Source organism: Brugia malayi (assembly GCF_000002995.4).
Source record: "Brugia malayi strain FR3 genome assembly, contig: Bm_016, whole genome shotgun sequence".
In the NCBI taxonomy this organism is placed as follows: Eukaryota; Metazoa; Nematoda; class Chromadorea; order Rhabditida; family Onchocercidae; genus Brugia; species Brugia malayi.
The window spans coordinates 42,488-58,106 of record NW_025062293.1 but is presented as its reverse complement, the minus strand read 5'-3'; the positions used below and the strand labels follow the sequence as shown (position 1 = coordinate 58,106).

General features: G+C 27.3%; 1 protein-coding gene across 1 annotated transcript; it reads left to right on the top strand.

Moving 5' to 3' along the window:
• Positions 1–6,368: 6,368 nt before the first annotated feature.
• On the top strand, positions 6,369–9,336 carry Bm3973 (Calcium binding EGF domain containing protein; the record flags this gene model as incomplete). The annotated part of the gene is made up of 9 exons (XM_001893124.2): positions 6,369–6,505; positions 6,587–6,776; positions 7,310–7,395; positions 7,612–7,762; positions 8,109–8,153; positions 8,329–8,429; positions 8,545–8,691; positions 8,912–8,979; positions 9,140–9,336. The coding sequence occupies 9 exons, from the start codon at positions 6,369–6,371 to the stop codon at positions 9,334–9,336; spliced, it is 1,122 nt and encodes a 373-aa protein (XP_001893159.2).
• Between the last annotated feature and the right edge of the window lie 6,283 nt (positions 9,337–15,619).

The window sequence follows — 15,619 nt, the reverse complement described above, 5'->3', positions numbered from 1 at the left end:
CCCATTTGTAATTTTGCATCATGCATGCAAGAGTATTTTCATTTTTATCACATTTACCATCTTTCAACTTAAACCACTGTTTTTCGTTGCCTTAATTTTTATTTTTCTTCTTTTTCAAAATGTAAATTTTTAAAATAGATTTTATAACATGCTGTAAGCATAAAGAAAGCAAAAAGAACGAATACAAAAAGCTATAGGTAATCAGTTCTCTTAGTCATCCATCGAAATACTCTTTAGTGTGTTGAATAAAACCACAAGGATAAACAGGGTGATAAAATGATGATTATGCTTAAGGTGATGAGTGATAGGATAAACATAGCACATCCATGAAATAACCATCGTCATCATAATAGTCATGATTATAGCAACAAGGGCTACTAAAATTTGTCCACCGGCGCAATAATACCGATTACTGAACCTGCAACTAACAAAGCAGGAGCAGCACTTAGTAAAATAGCCAATGTTCCAGTATCGATTTTGTCAGAAATTCCATCCAAAGGTGCATCTAGATAAAAAAGATTCTACAATCAAGCTTATTTCAGTGTGCGAAATAACTCTAATTTGTTGTATCATTTTTGTAATCCTTTGCTTTGTAATCCATCACAGCATTAATCTTTTGCTTTACAAAAAAAAGAAATCTAGTACTTGAATCATTTCATTACTGGGTAAAAAAAAATAAAAAAAAAAAAGCGCTCTTTCATTATAACTATTTAACTGTAAGATACTGAGAAAAATTTGTGGTTTTTATTATCGCGAAGCACTAAATGTTAATAATGCTTAATATAGCAATCTATTAATTTTTTTACAATTCATCGTAGGCGTTTAACTGACCTTTAATCTTATATCAATTTACATACTATGATCATCTATCATGTAATGTCTACTGCAACCCATTATAGTAGCCACCCATCATAATGTCTAGACAACCCATTGTACTTTCCTTTGTGATATTCATTGTAACTTTTTGTTGAAATAACTTATTATCATGTCTAGACAATTTATCCTTTGTACAAAAATGTTTGATTATAAACCACTCTAACATTTTAACACATATAATGTAAGATATAATTGCTGTAGAAAGGTCACTCTTGTTAAAAGATTTAGTGTGTGTAATTTGTTACCAAAAACCAGTTGAGTTCAATTTCAACTGTTCTCTATCAAGTATTACCCTATTACTTCTAATAAAGACATTGGTTTATTTTTTTGTTACCCCACATATTTACACCTACATCTCCCTCGAACAAAATCTACTTTCAAAATTAATAATTAAATGATCAAATCTTCCATGACAAAAATTTGCTTCAGCGACAAAGACCTCTTACTCAAAAAAGATCATTTAGAAGCATTACTGTCAAAAATAGTGATAAATAATCTTGTGATCACTGCATTTAATGCCAATCCAAAAGCTGACGCAAATGCATACATACTGGATAACAAGCCTGTAACAGTGATACAAGCGTGTTTAGTTCGTGTAGGATAATCTTTCATTTTCGAAAAAAAAAAGAAATTAAGATTGAAGTTTCACTAAAAATTTTTTTGAAATTCTTATATTCAACGAAGAGGTGTATTGAAATTTGAAATGAGATTATATAATTATTTCCTACTTAATTTATGTTCTGATCACGTTTCTTTTCTTCGATTCCGTTAACAGTAGAATCAGTAGAATTGGTCGAGCTGACTGTTGTTGTTTCTTTCCCTTTCCTTCTTGATCCTTGAATTGTCTTGAGTATTATAACTGTCGTTTTGCTTGTACATCGTCGTTTATTGCCAGAATATTGTGCTTACTGTTGAATTTCTTTGTCGTTTTCGTAATTCACGTCGTTTAATACTCAATTTGAGTGAGTAAATTTCCATTGTTGTCGTCGATTGTTTTTCACACTTCAAACTTGGATAATTAAACCTCCGTTATTGTCCTAAGAACGAATCTTTCTTACCTGTCTTCCTAACCTTTTTCATCTAACTCGACCTAAGCCCGCCTTAACACCACTCGTCGATACATTTAATCGAGAAATTCTTCTGCTTATATCTTTTTTTGTTCAGGTTTTTTTTTTTGTTTTTTTTTTTTTATCCAACAATGAGATAATAGACGTACAAAGGAAACGATGTTGGTTTTTTTTATCCACATCGTTTCCTTTGTACTCTATTATCTCATTGTTCTTTTCCTTTCGTTTTGTTGCTTGTTAAGATGACTCTTTTGTTAGCAACCTTCTTTGTTTTTTATTAACTATAAGATTCTATATACACTATAAACAATCCCTCTCTTTATTCTTTAGTACCTTCGGCCTATTTGCCGACATTCCGGATCTGGGATGGTGAGGTGACTTCTCGTTCTGGATGATATCTCGTGTTTTTATATCATGTTCATCTTTCGTGCTTCCTTCTCTCTTAGGACATTCGTTTTCATCTTTTTTAGACATTTCCGTTTCATTCGTGTCTTGCAGTTTCAGAGGGTATATAAGTTTATGGGTCGTATAACTGTATTTCCGTTTGGAAGTTTTATTCAACAGCTCTTATTTTTCTGTCTCTTTCCCTTTTTAAGCTTGTTATTTTTGCTAGTTTCCAAATTCCTCGTGGAATTCCTAGTTCATCTAATAATACATCTTCGTTTATCCGTGGTGTGGTTCTGGCTGTACATTTTGGGTTTAATACACCTTCTATTACCATTATTAAGGTTTCCAGGTCTCTTTCTTGTAGTAATTTTCTTCCTACCGCTCTTCCAAAGGCTCTGTTTGTTAAGCTTACTAACGTTAAACCAGCGCTAAAAAAAAAAAAACCACACCATGGAGCTCGGGGCGTAATGCTCTTCCAATGAATTCCTTTCTTTGCTAAAAATTCTTGATTTTTGCATATTCTTGAGTTATTACACTGAATACGGTTTGAAATTGAAGTGCGTTGTCACTGATAATTTGGTGTGGATAACTTCGTCTACTGATAAACCTTCCAACAATGTGCATAAATGTTTCGGCTGATAGATGGTTGGCAATCTCCAAATGAACAGCTCTCATCGTAAAGCAAGAAACAACGCGATCCATTTTTTAATTGTACTTGTATTTGATTTTACTAAAATCGGTCCGAGATAATCTATTCCAATGTTTTCGGAAGTTCTTAATCTTTTCACTCGCGTTTCTGGTAAATTTGGTATTGTCGGCAGTATAAAAGGTTTTGCTTACCATCGTTTACATAGGTAAAATTGTTTAAAATTCGTTTTACTTCGGATTTGCCTCTTGGGATCTAATAACTTTACCTGATTTCCGGTAGCATATGTACTACTCCGGCGTGAAATAGTGACTCATGTTTAATAAGTTGTGTAATAACGTTGTGTCTTGGTAAGTAAAGTGGATGTTTCGTTTTTTCAGGCAAAGATGAATTTTCGAGTCGACTAGCTGATCTCTATAATTTTCGAGTCGACTAACTGAATAATAGAGGCTTAACTTTAGTTCCATCTCTTCGTCAAAATTTTCATTTTGAGCCTGCTTTATTAAAATCTGTTCAGCCAGTTTACAATCATAAATTGTTATAGGGTTGCCAACATCCGGCAATAGTTCAATCTATTTGAATCTATTTTTTGTGATTCGTTTAATGAATCTTAGTGATAATTGTTCTTACTAATCGCATCCATTTGCTAAAGCGATTGATATTAATTATTTGAAAGAAATTGTCGCCGTTTTGGTTTGTAATTGCTTCCATACTTCACAAAGATCTGGAAGTGTAGATGGTTCACGCTATAATACGTCGTTTAAACTTTTGTAATTTTTTCAAATGGGCCGAAGCGTCGTATACCACTCTAAGTTTTGTTGTTTCTTTGTTAAATGTAAGAATAATGTATTCTTTTATTTGTTTCTTTGTTACGTATATATTCTTCATATCATTAAAAATAATGTATTATACCTTCTTAATCCATTTCTGGGGTAACTTCTTCGATATTATCACACGCTAATTGTTTTCAAATACTGTTATCGTAGCTTTGAAGTAACTTTGGTTCGTCTCGTAATCTTGCTATAAGTGACCTAAATCTTCTTAAACATAACCCATAATGACTTTTAAAATTTATTTTTGTTTCTTTCCACGGCCAACTAACTTCATATCACCCATTATGTTTACTGATGCTTCTTTTAAATTGAGATAAACGCTTTATCGTCGTCTGTTGCTTTTGGCTCTTCTTTCACACCAATAAGTTCCAATTTCCAAAACTGATCGATATCTGATACATTCCGGCTAATAGTTGTTCAAATAATTGCCGTTTCCACTTGCGTTATATTTTGCTTTACTTTTAGTGATAAGATTAGATGATAATTCTTAAGAATTTTTATCGGAAAAATTTAAATATAATCAATGGGAGAGTGAATTAATGAGGAAGGAAATAAATATATGCTTGATTTCTAGTGAATTGCTAATGATGAACATTTTAATTTATTTTTATCATAAATCTGCTCCAACTCATTTTAATGATAAGTCAAGTAACAATGCCAATTCAATACTATATAATCAGACAGTAATATAAATTAATTATTAATGAAATCGAATTCAATTTAAATTAATTAAGATAATATAATTATTTATCGTCGACAATCTATTAAATTTTATTTATTAATGTTACTCTGTTATCATTAAATGCTTGTTTTATCTAATCATTACAATCTTAATATTTTTGTCAATATTAGATCAAATGATAATATCAGTTCAACAACATTTAATCAGATGGTAATATAAATTAAAATATCAAATTATGTAGGCGTTTAATAGCAATTTATTTAAAGCTATTTAAGATTAAGACAAATAAATTTATGAAAGGATTTCACATGCTTTAATAACATTTTGATTCCCATTGTCGTTTAGTTTGTTTCGTATGAAACTTCTTGTCACTTACTTAGGCAGAATGCAGTCGACGTGTAAATGTAGGTGAAGGTTTTGCCAGATTTTTAGTTGATATCCCTTGAGTTGGAACTGAAATCGTTTTCAATTCTTATAATCAAGCATTTTGACTAATGATAACATTTTAATTTATTTTTGTCATAAATCTGCTCCAACTCATTTTAATGATAAGTCAAGTGGCAATGTCAATTCAATACTATATGACTAAAATTAAATAATTTCATTCTAGATTTACTTCTTTCAATTTCTTTTAGTTTCAGTAAAACATACTTTTGAACAAAATTAAAATAAATGAAGAAGAAAATGGAAAAAAGTTTGTGACTGACGAAAAAGCTAGAGGAACAAGTAATGCGACAAAATAAGTTGTTTTAATGAAAGGAAAGGTTGAGGTTTTGGCATATTTCATATAGGTAAAAATTTTTTCCGACTTCAACTTATAAATTTTTGTGGAAAATCTGATGTTTTTTTTCTTTATAAAATTTTAGAGATAATGGAGTAAGAAACGATTAATCAATCAGTTGTCAAAATTTGCTTATTCGGTAAATCGTTTTCGGGAAAAACATGAATAAAACAAAAAAGTGTTTATTTTGCTGTTAATCGAGTTCAATGATTTTTTTTTGCTCAATTTCTTTCTCACGATAAAATAAGTGCAATCATTACAAAACATTTAGAAAAAGTTTGGAAAAAAAATTTAGAAAAAACGGAAGAAAAATTAGCAATTCAGAGAAAACATTAGCTTCTTCATTTTGTTCACGAATGATTTATGTCTCTTCTCATCCATCTTAATTACAATTTACCACAACTAGCAATGGTTATTAAAACAAATGAATTTAGAAATGACAATAAGTCTTTTATACCATTCATGTTTTTAATATTTATATTCGTAAAATTTAAATCTTGCACTTCATAAATTAGTATTTTTGAAATTCTTGTCCAAAAAAATTTAAATATTTTTAATTTATCAGTTATTAATTTATCAGTCCATTGCAACTTTATTACAAAAGTGAGCAATATTGCACCGAAATATTGAATTGACAAAAATAATTGTTTATAAATAGCTTGTAAAAATTCATACGAAATTGAGGAGCAAAAGAATGGAAAAGAATAAATAAAATTTGAAATTCAAATTGAAAACTACTTCCATAAGGATACGAGCGTTATTATTCTGATGGTTTGATGGAAAAAAATCAGATGGCTGAATGCATTAAAAATGTTAGAAAATGAAAATTTTGAATTAATTAGTAAATTAAAATGATTAAATTAATTTAATTAAAATTTTATCAAAGAACTGAAAGACTTTCAGATATAATCATTATGTATTTTTTTATTCTTTATTGTTTCAAGACTTAACAATAAAACGACTCAGCTCTATCCTCAATCATATCATTCCCATATTTTTTTCCTAAATATAAACAAAGAAAAAACTTCAAGTGAGGAAGAATTGCTTGTTTTCATTCTTCCCACCGATAAAAAATGAAAATACTGATTGAAATGAAATGATGAGCGGTCGTTTCAATCTTAAACTGTCATTTGTTTTATTGTTGACACTGCACAATTTAGCATCTATTGAACATAGAGAAGAAAAAGCTTTTTTAAGCGATTTTAATCAAACATTACTTAAAAAGTACGCGAGGTATGCATGCATGTTTTCATGCAATTTATTAAATGTTTTTATTAATTAACACTGAAATTTCAATATTTTTTAAATTTTAAGTGAGATAAAATCTATGAGAAAATATGTGCGCCTCTATTATATGAATATACTTGGTCAGCTTGCATTTTATTCTCGAATTTATCGAATGTGGATTGAACAGCCATCCACTATGCATAGTAATTTTATATATTCTTTTCCACAGATTAATTTTTCTAATGATCTTCGTGAAGTATGCATTCAAGGGTTTAAGGTTAGTAATTGATTTTAGTTTTCAAATGAAATAGTTATAAATTACAAATTAGTGTGCTTTATTTACTGGTTACTTCTGACAATATTCTGAGCCGTTCTTGCTCTGTGTTCGTTGAGAAATTAAGAAAATTTGTTATTTAAGCATGTGTCGAAATTATTATTTTTCTAAAATCTTTAAATTCAAAATTGATGAAGGTTTATCATGACATAAATATTGTTTCGTCCGATTAACACTTTGTTTATCTTTCTCAAACATTCTTTTAACACCACTAATTTGGCATAGTCATGAAAGTGTTGAAAATTGATCGTTGACTTATCACGTGGAATGCTATGATTTTGATTTCAACTGATAAAGATCATAATTTAAAATATAATAGTTCGGAAATGCAATTGGAAATATTAAAAAGTTATTTAGAAATGGGCGAAATTTAACAGACTATTTTTATATCAAGTCTGAGTACTTGATTTAGTTGGAGCAACTGATGATTAAATAATAATATAATTCGAAACTAAATAAAATGATATTTATTTCAGTTATGCATTGATAGTATCTGGAATGATATTAAAAAGCGCAATGTATTTCTTTTTACATCCGTTATTTATGATGAATTTATTATAAGGTCTATTACTACTGTTTCATATTTTTTGTTAGGGAAAATTCAAACTCATTTAACCATTGCAAGATTGTTAAATAATTTGTTTTAATTAAATATGTATTTTCTATTTATCCTCTTAAATTTTAAATTTACATCTCAAAATAACCAATTTTTGTTTCCAATTCTAAATTCTTATTTACCATTACATAGTATTGCTATAATTAGAGTGTTGTAATTAAGGAAGAGTGAAATTCGTCGATTAGTTCACCATGAAATGTTTGACTATGATTTTTCTGCTATTTATTTGTTGTGCTGGATGACAATGAATAGTATTAGCATTCTGGAAAAACTACCATATTGCAACATTCAACCAATTGTTACATCCGTTTCAGTAATTGTCAAAACATTTTATCATAATTATCACTACTAACAAGACATTTATCAACGAAAAAATAAGAAAATGATTAAATTATTTGAATTTATTATCTGATTTCTAATCATCGTATTTCTTTTCAAACTGTAATTATGAATTTTTCGATTTAAATTTTCCGTTTATAGCTTCTGTAATATTTAAGCTAATAATTCATAGTATTTACAAAGAAAACTGATAAATAAATTGGATTGCAACGTTATCATTTACAATGCTAATTCTTATTTTGAAATAAGAAATCTATATATATACTGTTTGCTTGCTAAAATTTTTATGCTTTTCTAAACTGAAACTATTTTTTTAACAGGACGAAATTACGGAAAATGAAGGAGCGAATGAAAAAGAGTATATTGTAAGTTCAAAGTTTTTAAATTGACTATTTAAATTATTTAAAAAATTTGTTTTAATTTATTACAATTTCAATTTTCTTAACTTTATTTAAATTATTTTAAAAAAATATTCGAATCTTTTTTATTATAAAGCAGAATATTTCGTTTTTTACAAGTAAATAGAAGTTGTAACTATAGTGGCCTAGTCGAGCGTTAGCCAGAAATTTAACATTCAATCAAATTACGCATATAACATTAGGATCTTTTGATATGGAACCTTTCCGATGCGCAAAATCAAGGTAAAACTTTATTTTATCCGATCATTCTTTTGTCTCATTTAATTATTCTTATTGTTATACTTATATATATGTAGCGTAATAATTTCACTACTGAATGAATTGCATTAACTTTTAGTTTTTGTGTAAATGGTTGTAATCTGTCACCATGCCCAGAAAATGGTACATGTGTATTGAAATCAAATTATAATGAAGATCTTGTCGGAATATATTGGAATTTATGGAATGTCTCACGTGATTGTATCGAACCGGGATATATATTTCGGTAAGTGAATAACACTCCCTTTTTTATTTATGGAAAATACAATGATGTCATTTCAATTTGCTTATTTGTTTACACCATTATTTAAATTTCGCACTATCTTAGTTGTTATTCTGAAAATTATTCAAAATGGAATTGATTTTGTTCTTTTTTTTTTGGTATTCAAGAGTTTAATTATATATAATTATTTGCAAAATTAATTGTTTTAACTTTTTTTTTATAGATTTGATGTGAATAAATGTGTGGATATTAATGAATGCTTGTATATTAATTGCGAACAAACACATGGTGGTAAGTTTTCCCAATTTAATTTTTTCTTTTTTAATTGAATTTTTAAATTCATTTCATGAAAAATAACAAAATGTTATTATTCAAATGTTGTCAACAGTGATAGTAATTACCATTGATAGTTACTATCATTTAATGATATCACTAATATAATTTTTTTCAGAAAATTGGGAATGCGTTAATTTGAAAGGTTCTTATAGTTGTGTATGTAAATTAGGATTTAATCCTGCAAATAATGGTTGCCTACCCATACAAATTTATCATGGTTTATCATGGAAAGGACCAGCGTTTGCTGGAGTCGAAAAATTTTCATCGAAAAAAACAGTTCTAATTGTTTGCTTATTGTTAACTGCATGGTAAATTATTTGTTTGCATTATATAAAAACATTTATAATTTTATTAGCAGTAACATCATAGATAATTGTTTAATATTGTAAAAATGTTTTATTTTTTTTAATAAAACAAATTATTGCAAATGCTTTCTAACTGCTTGCAATTTGCAATGATATCACTTATAAGATATAGTTACACTAAGACATTAGCAAATGATGCAGGAAGATAATTTATTCAATTGTATAAATTCCAATTTCATTTCATTCCAATTAGTTATAATTTTATTATTGCCTGATTAACGTATTAAAAATTAATTTAGAAAAAAGAAAATTAATTGATACAAATTATTTTTCTAATATGAATAAAATTTACAGAAGAAAAAGGAGAATCTGCAATGGAAAATGCTTAAAAGCACCATTAACTGATATGTAATTTCTAATCTTTAATTAATCCATTTAGTATTATTTTTATCATCTCGAAAAAGGCAAATTATAATTAGAAGTATTATTACATAGAGATATAATAATCATGTTTAATGTCGCAGTTGTTCTCATCATTTAATTGCATTATCATATGCTTCACAAATTTAAACAAATTCATTTTATAATATTGTTATCATATTCTTACTAAGCTAACATTAGATATGTGCAAGGCACAAAACAATGGATAATGAAATAGTAAGTTTCAGAAATGCTTCTGTTTTTCAATTTTTTAGTGATAAAATGGCATATAATATGTTTACATAGTATGGCATGTGGTATGAGAATGAATATTAAATTGAAGTCCTTACCAGCGCAATACTTCCAAAGCTTGGACTAGGCTTAGAAACTATTGTCTTTTTAATTAGTTCTTCTTGTCTTTATGAAATTTCACACGATGGTGCACCATTTAATCTACAGTATTGTTTATACTTTACTTCTTACCATTCTCACTATGAATAAAATTCTGGAAAACTCTAATTAATTACTATTATTTGGAAATTTTTGCACTATTTAAATAACAATGATATCATTGCCGTCTGATATTAGTTCAACATGCTAATATTATCAAATAATTTATTTAGTAAGATTAATTTTTCTTATTACTTATTACAGTAAATTGATTGTTAAGAAACAATGATCCATCTTTTCTTCTTTTACAAATTTCCCAACAAAACCTGTAAAGTCTTATATATTTATAGCATGTCGTAAAAATACATTTAATTTAAATTACATGTATTTAATATTACATACATACATAGATTACATACGTAAAAATATATTTAAATTACATTCAAATTCTAATACCTTTTGCCAGATGCCTGATAAATCAATCACCAAATAATTTCGCATTTGTAACTAATCTATGTCTAGATCATTCAAGCCATTATGCTAATTCCCTTTTCTCACCCAACAAAAACCCTTTGTTAGCAAACCCCTTTATCAGCAATCTTTGTTTCACATCAGCCAAATGTTCTCTGTCGGATATCTGGTGTCAGTTCAGTTTTGTGTATAAACCAATCCTCCATTACAGTTATTCATTCTACATTTTGGAGTGGTTTTTGATATTATTTTGGTGTTCCATAATTATATTATATCTTTCGTTACGCATAATATTGATTTGTTGGTTTAATTACCCAGGTTTGAGGCAAAACAAAGTATCTGGCAGTCAATATATTCCATGATATAGCATATGTTTTTCAATAATAATATCGCCAATTTCAATATTTCGTCATATTTCATCCATATAGCAACTTAAATTAAAAGTAAAAATTCCAAGCAAAATTTTTAATACAAATATAAACCCCGTATCAGAAAATTTTCTAAACATGGAATAATTTCATCAATTTAATTTAATTTCACAAAGATTTTATTCAAAGTTTTTTTACACAAAACCTTTTTGTTTTTTTTTTTTAACTAAAAGGTAAAATTTTACCAATAATAATAATTCATAATGTAAATGATTTCGTGCGAAATTTTTGCTTCTTTATGTTTATTGACATATTTCACACAACCAATTGCTTCAAAATTACGCCATAAATTAAATCTAAAACTCTGGATTAATTAAAAATAACAAAATAAGAAGCTTATTTATTTTACAAGTTCTCACTTTTGTTTTTTCTAAGTCTTTCAAATTTTAATGACTAATAAATTAAGTCAGTGGAATATTCAATACCTATTTATAGTACTTTATGATTTTTTTTCTCATCTTAAAGTTTAAAAAAAAAAAAATTTATGATATCGTTCGTTTCAAATATTGTACGTGATTTCGTATCTATTACTTTCTTACAATATAATAACATATTATTATGTATTACTGAATATATTAGTTATTTGTATATGTATATCAAAAGATGCTTTCAAAGATTTTTCGAAAAATTTTTTTTTAAACTTTAAGATTCTGTATCTACAAGTGTGTAACAACATATCTTACTAATTAAATGAATATTTCATGTAATGTATATTAAATTAAAATTAAATAAACTTTTGGTATTCACTAATCATTTTATAACCATTTTTGGTGCATATCATCAATAAAAAACTTGGATCGATCTGCAATAATAAATTAACCAGTACTAATCAATTAAATAATTTCAAAAAAAATTTTTTTTAATGATTTCTTTAATATTTCAGAATGAATAGTGCAAATTTTGAAGAAATATGGTGAAGCACTGCAAGGAAAATGATATTTGTTGAAGCAGTAAAAAAATGAAAAAATAAGAACGAATAGCATAATAACAAATTAAATCAAATAGCAAAATTAAACGTTGATTAAAAAATAAATTAAATAGTAAAATTAAATATTCATTGATAATTAATTATTTAAATATGATTCCTTCTGTGTAAGTTACTGTTTCATTATTTGCATGGTGAATACATTTATGTCAAAATTCATTCTTAGTCAGTGTTTCACTAAATTTTATTATTCCTTTGAAAATCCATTCAGAACCGACACAAGCTTTAAAATGTACAAAATAAATATACTGTTGTTTTCAGTGAACATGAAAGTAAACAAATGGTTTCATGTTAAACTCAGAGGTTAAGCATTTATAATGATATTTCATGTAGCAATTTGATTGTTTGATTATTATCATAAATTATGAGTAGATATGCTATTTTTAATTGATGCTATTTGAACTGCACAAAACATTTCATTGATAGTAGAATGAAGCTATGATATATTTTCTAGTTTTTAAACAAGTCTTGACTATCCTTTGAAATATTTTTTCTATTGTTAGTGTAATTATTAACTTTCTTTCTAAATTATGCTATTTGTGATCGATACTATTTACATCATTAAGTTTTATATTATTGCTATAAGCCACTGTGCTATAATAATTGGTCGTTGTGTTTTTCCTGTGATAAATTGATAAATGATAATAATCGTAGTTTAGATTTATTCTTATGATAATCAAAGTGGACAAAATAATCACTGAAATATTCTTATCAACAAAATGTTAATTGTAACTTTGCCGCTGAAAAAAGCTATCATTTCTATTTTGCAATACATTTTTACATTTAAATTAATAATAAAATTTTTCTGATAAAATATACTGTAACACACTTGGAGATACAAATATTTTTCTAGGGATTTTTTTACTTTTATCAATAAAAATCAATAAAAGTGAAAAAAGGTGGAATATTTAAACAAATTTATGGATAGTGGAAAGAAGTAATTGCTATCATTCCTCCCAAATTGCTTTAATGTAACATGGTGACAACAATTTGTTTTTCTCTTTATGAGTAAAACAAGTTTTTAACACTTCTTAATTTATCAAAAAAGGACAGATAAAGCTTTAATGGTCTAAGAAAGAGTATAATATTTTAAGATATGAGAAAAATTGAATTTGTGGATGAAAAATATGGAAAGCTGTGCGGCTAAATAATTTATTCTGAAGTATTATGTTTTACTAAACGACTGGAAAGTGGAAAGTTCTGCTAGCATGTTGTTTTCCCTTTCTTAATATTGCTTACTGAGATTGTATAAATTAAAATAGCGAAAATTTAAAGGGTGAAATTTGATCTAAAAAGAGGAAAAAGGAAATTTTGGAAATTTCACTTATTAATTTAGTTAGGGGAAAACAATTGTGCTTTTCTCTTGTATTACAATTTTTATGTTAATTTCTGAACAGAAATTCAAGTTTTAATTTGCTAATTTAAAGTTTGGAGCTTTATAATGACAATTAAAAAACAAATTTAACGTTTGGTTTTATCTTAGGTATCGATCTATGTAAAAAATAGGAACTCAAATGTTGATAAAAACTGAAATTGTAGAAAGTGATGCAATCCAGTTTTATCACAACCATAAATCTTCATTTTACCTTCAGTTTCTGATTTTAATTTGAACTTAATTCGATTTTTCCCAATTAAAAACGGATTCAATTTTCAATTCTCACTCAATAATGCTTTAACTAGATGGTATTTTTGAAATAATCTTATGACACGCATAGATGACAGTTACAACTTTCAACAAAGGGGCAGCCACCAGAATGTACAAGTGGTGATGCACATCGTTTAACTTCCAAGTCAACGAAAATTCTTTGCATAAAAAATAAATTCATAAAAAATTTCCAAGTTATTTCTACTTGCAAACACAGCGAAAAATAGGAATGCGAATGCGCACTTTTCCCACTTGAAAATGTCCACTTTTGCAATGTTTTCTAATCAATTACTTCTTGCTATTAGCATTTTGTAGCAGATATTGCTCGATTGCTCGTTTAAAAGGCTTCTCTACATATTAATCCCAAATAAGAATGAATGACAATTTGGAAGCTCAAATCAAATTTACAAGAAATTCGTTTTTCACTGTCATAATTGAAATCCGAATTGTTGAATTTATGCAGATTTCGGACTATTTAAAAAAAAAAAAAAACCCTTTTTGGATCATTCTAATGACAGAAACGATAAAATTAAAATAAGAAATTGAAAAAAAACTTCGAAAAAGTTTAATGAGAGTATCATTTATCAGCGTTTGGTTCTTTATCACTTTTGTCACTTTTGTAATATTTAAGATTTAAGACTAAGAGCAATTTTTTATAGAATTGAGTGTGAAATTTCTTTTTTGGTACTCTTGTTTGTTGAAAAAAATTCTACCTTAATTGTTTGTTGCTGAAAAATTCTACCTTAATACCATCTGAATAAAAGAATATGCTATTTCTAATCATACTGATATTTGAAGCTCTAATTAACGATGTTAGTAAATAAGGATGAATGGGTACTGTAAACGGAATAGGATAATTACTATATGAATATGAAAAAATGTATGCGGAAAAGAGAAAGAAATGAAAAAAATATGATTCTTTTTTGAATATTCTTCCGCACTCTTTTCGATTATTATTGGCATTGAGCAATATTTTAATCTGTAAAATATTCCTAATTACTTTTTTATTTTCATTTCTATCCTTTTAATTCATTTCTTCCTTTCTCTTTTGTTCGTTTTTGCTTTGGACTTTTTCAACATTTTCAGTTGTTTTATCTGTTTTAATTGAAGCTTTATTCTTTTAATGAATTTTTCCACTACTTTTTCATAAAATGAAGAATTTATTTGTTTTATTTTCAAATACTCTCTTTTTTAGAGCACTGAAAAATAACTAATTGAACTGAAATTTCCTCAATTCTCTTGATCGACCAAAGCCTGCAACTCACTGATTACTTCCATCATTTTATTGGTAAGTAATTTGTATTTCGCTGTTTTTGTTATCATTAAATATCTATTAATTTCGTATAATTGTCGCAGAGCTCGCCGCATCAAAATTTGTACCAAACAATAAATTGTTTTTAAGCAGTTTACTATCTAAAAATAGGATCAATTTTTTTTCATAGTTCATAGCAGAATGAATATTTTGGAAATCATTTAATTTAAATTACTTGTTTTCGAATATGCGAAAGTACCCGCTCGCTTTAAGTGAGTCATCAGAACGGTTCTGATGCCCACCCACTGCACCATTCCAAGGATCAACATACACGAAACGAGTTTGTTGATTGCAGTGTCCGACACTAAACTACATAAATATTTTAGTTTTAAAAACGCTGTTATTAAAGTTTTATACCACCCCAACTTTTTAGACTGTCTACAATTTAGAAATATGACTGAGATATTTTTTCTCTGCGGTGTTATTATCTTTTGCATTTCAGAAAACAGTAATAACTATTGTAGACTAAACTTTTCTTATTAACATCTGATTAAAATATAAACTACGATAAAATTGTTATACACAAAGGGAGTATGTTGATAGTGCAACTTATACAATTTAATCTACTTTCACTAATTTGGGAAATTGACAGTGTTTTCAGATTTTAATTGAGTCATCCATCGAATGCAGAAAATTTTT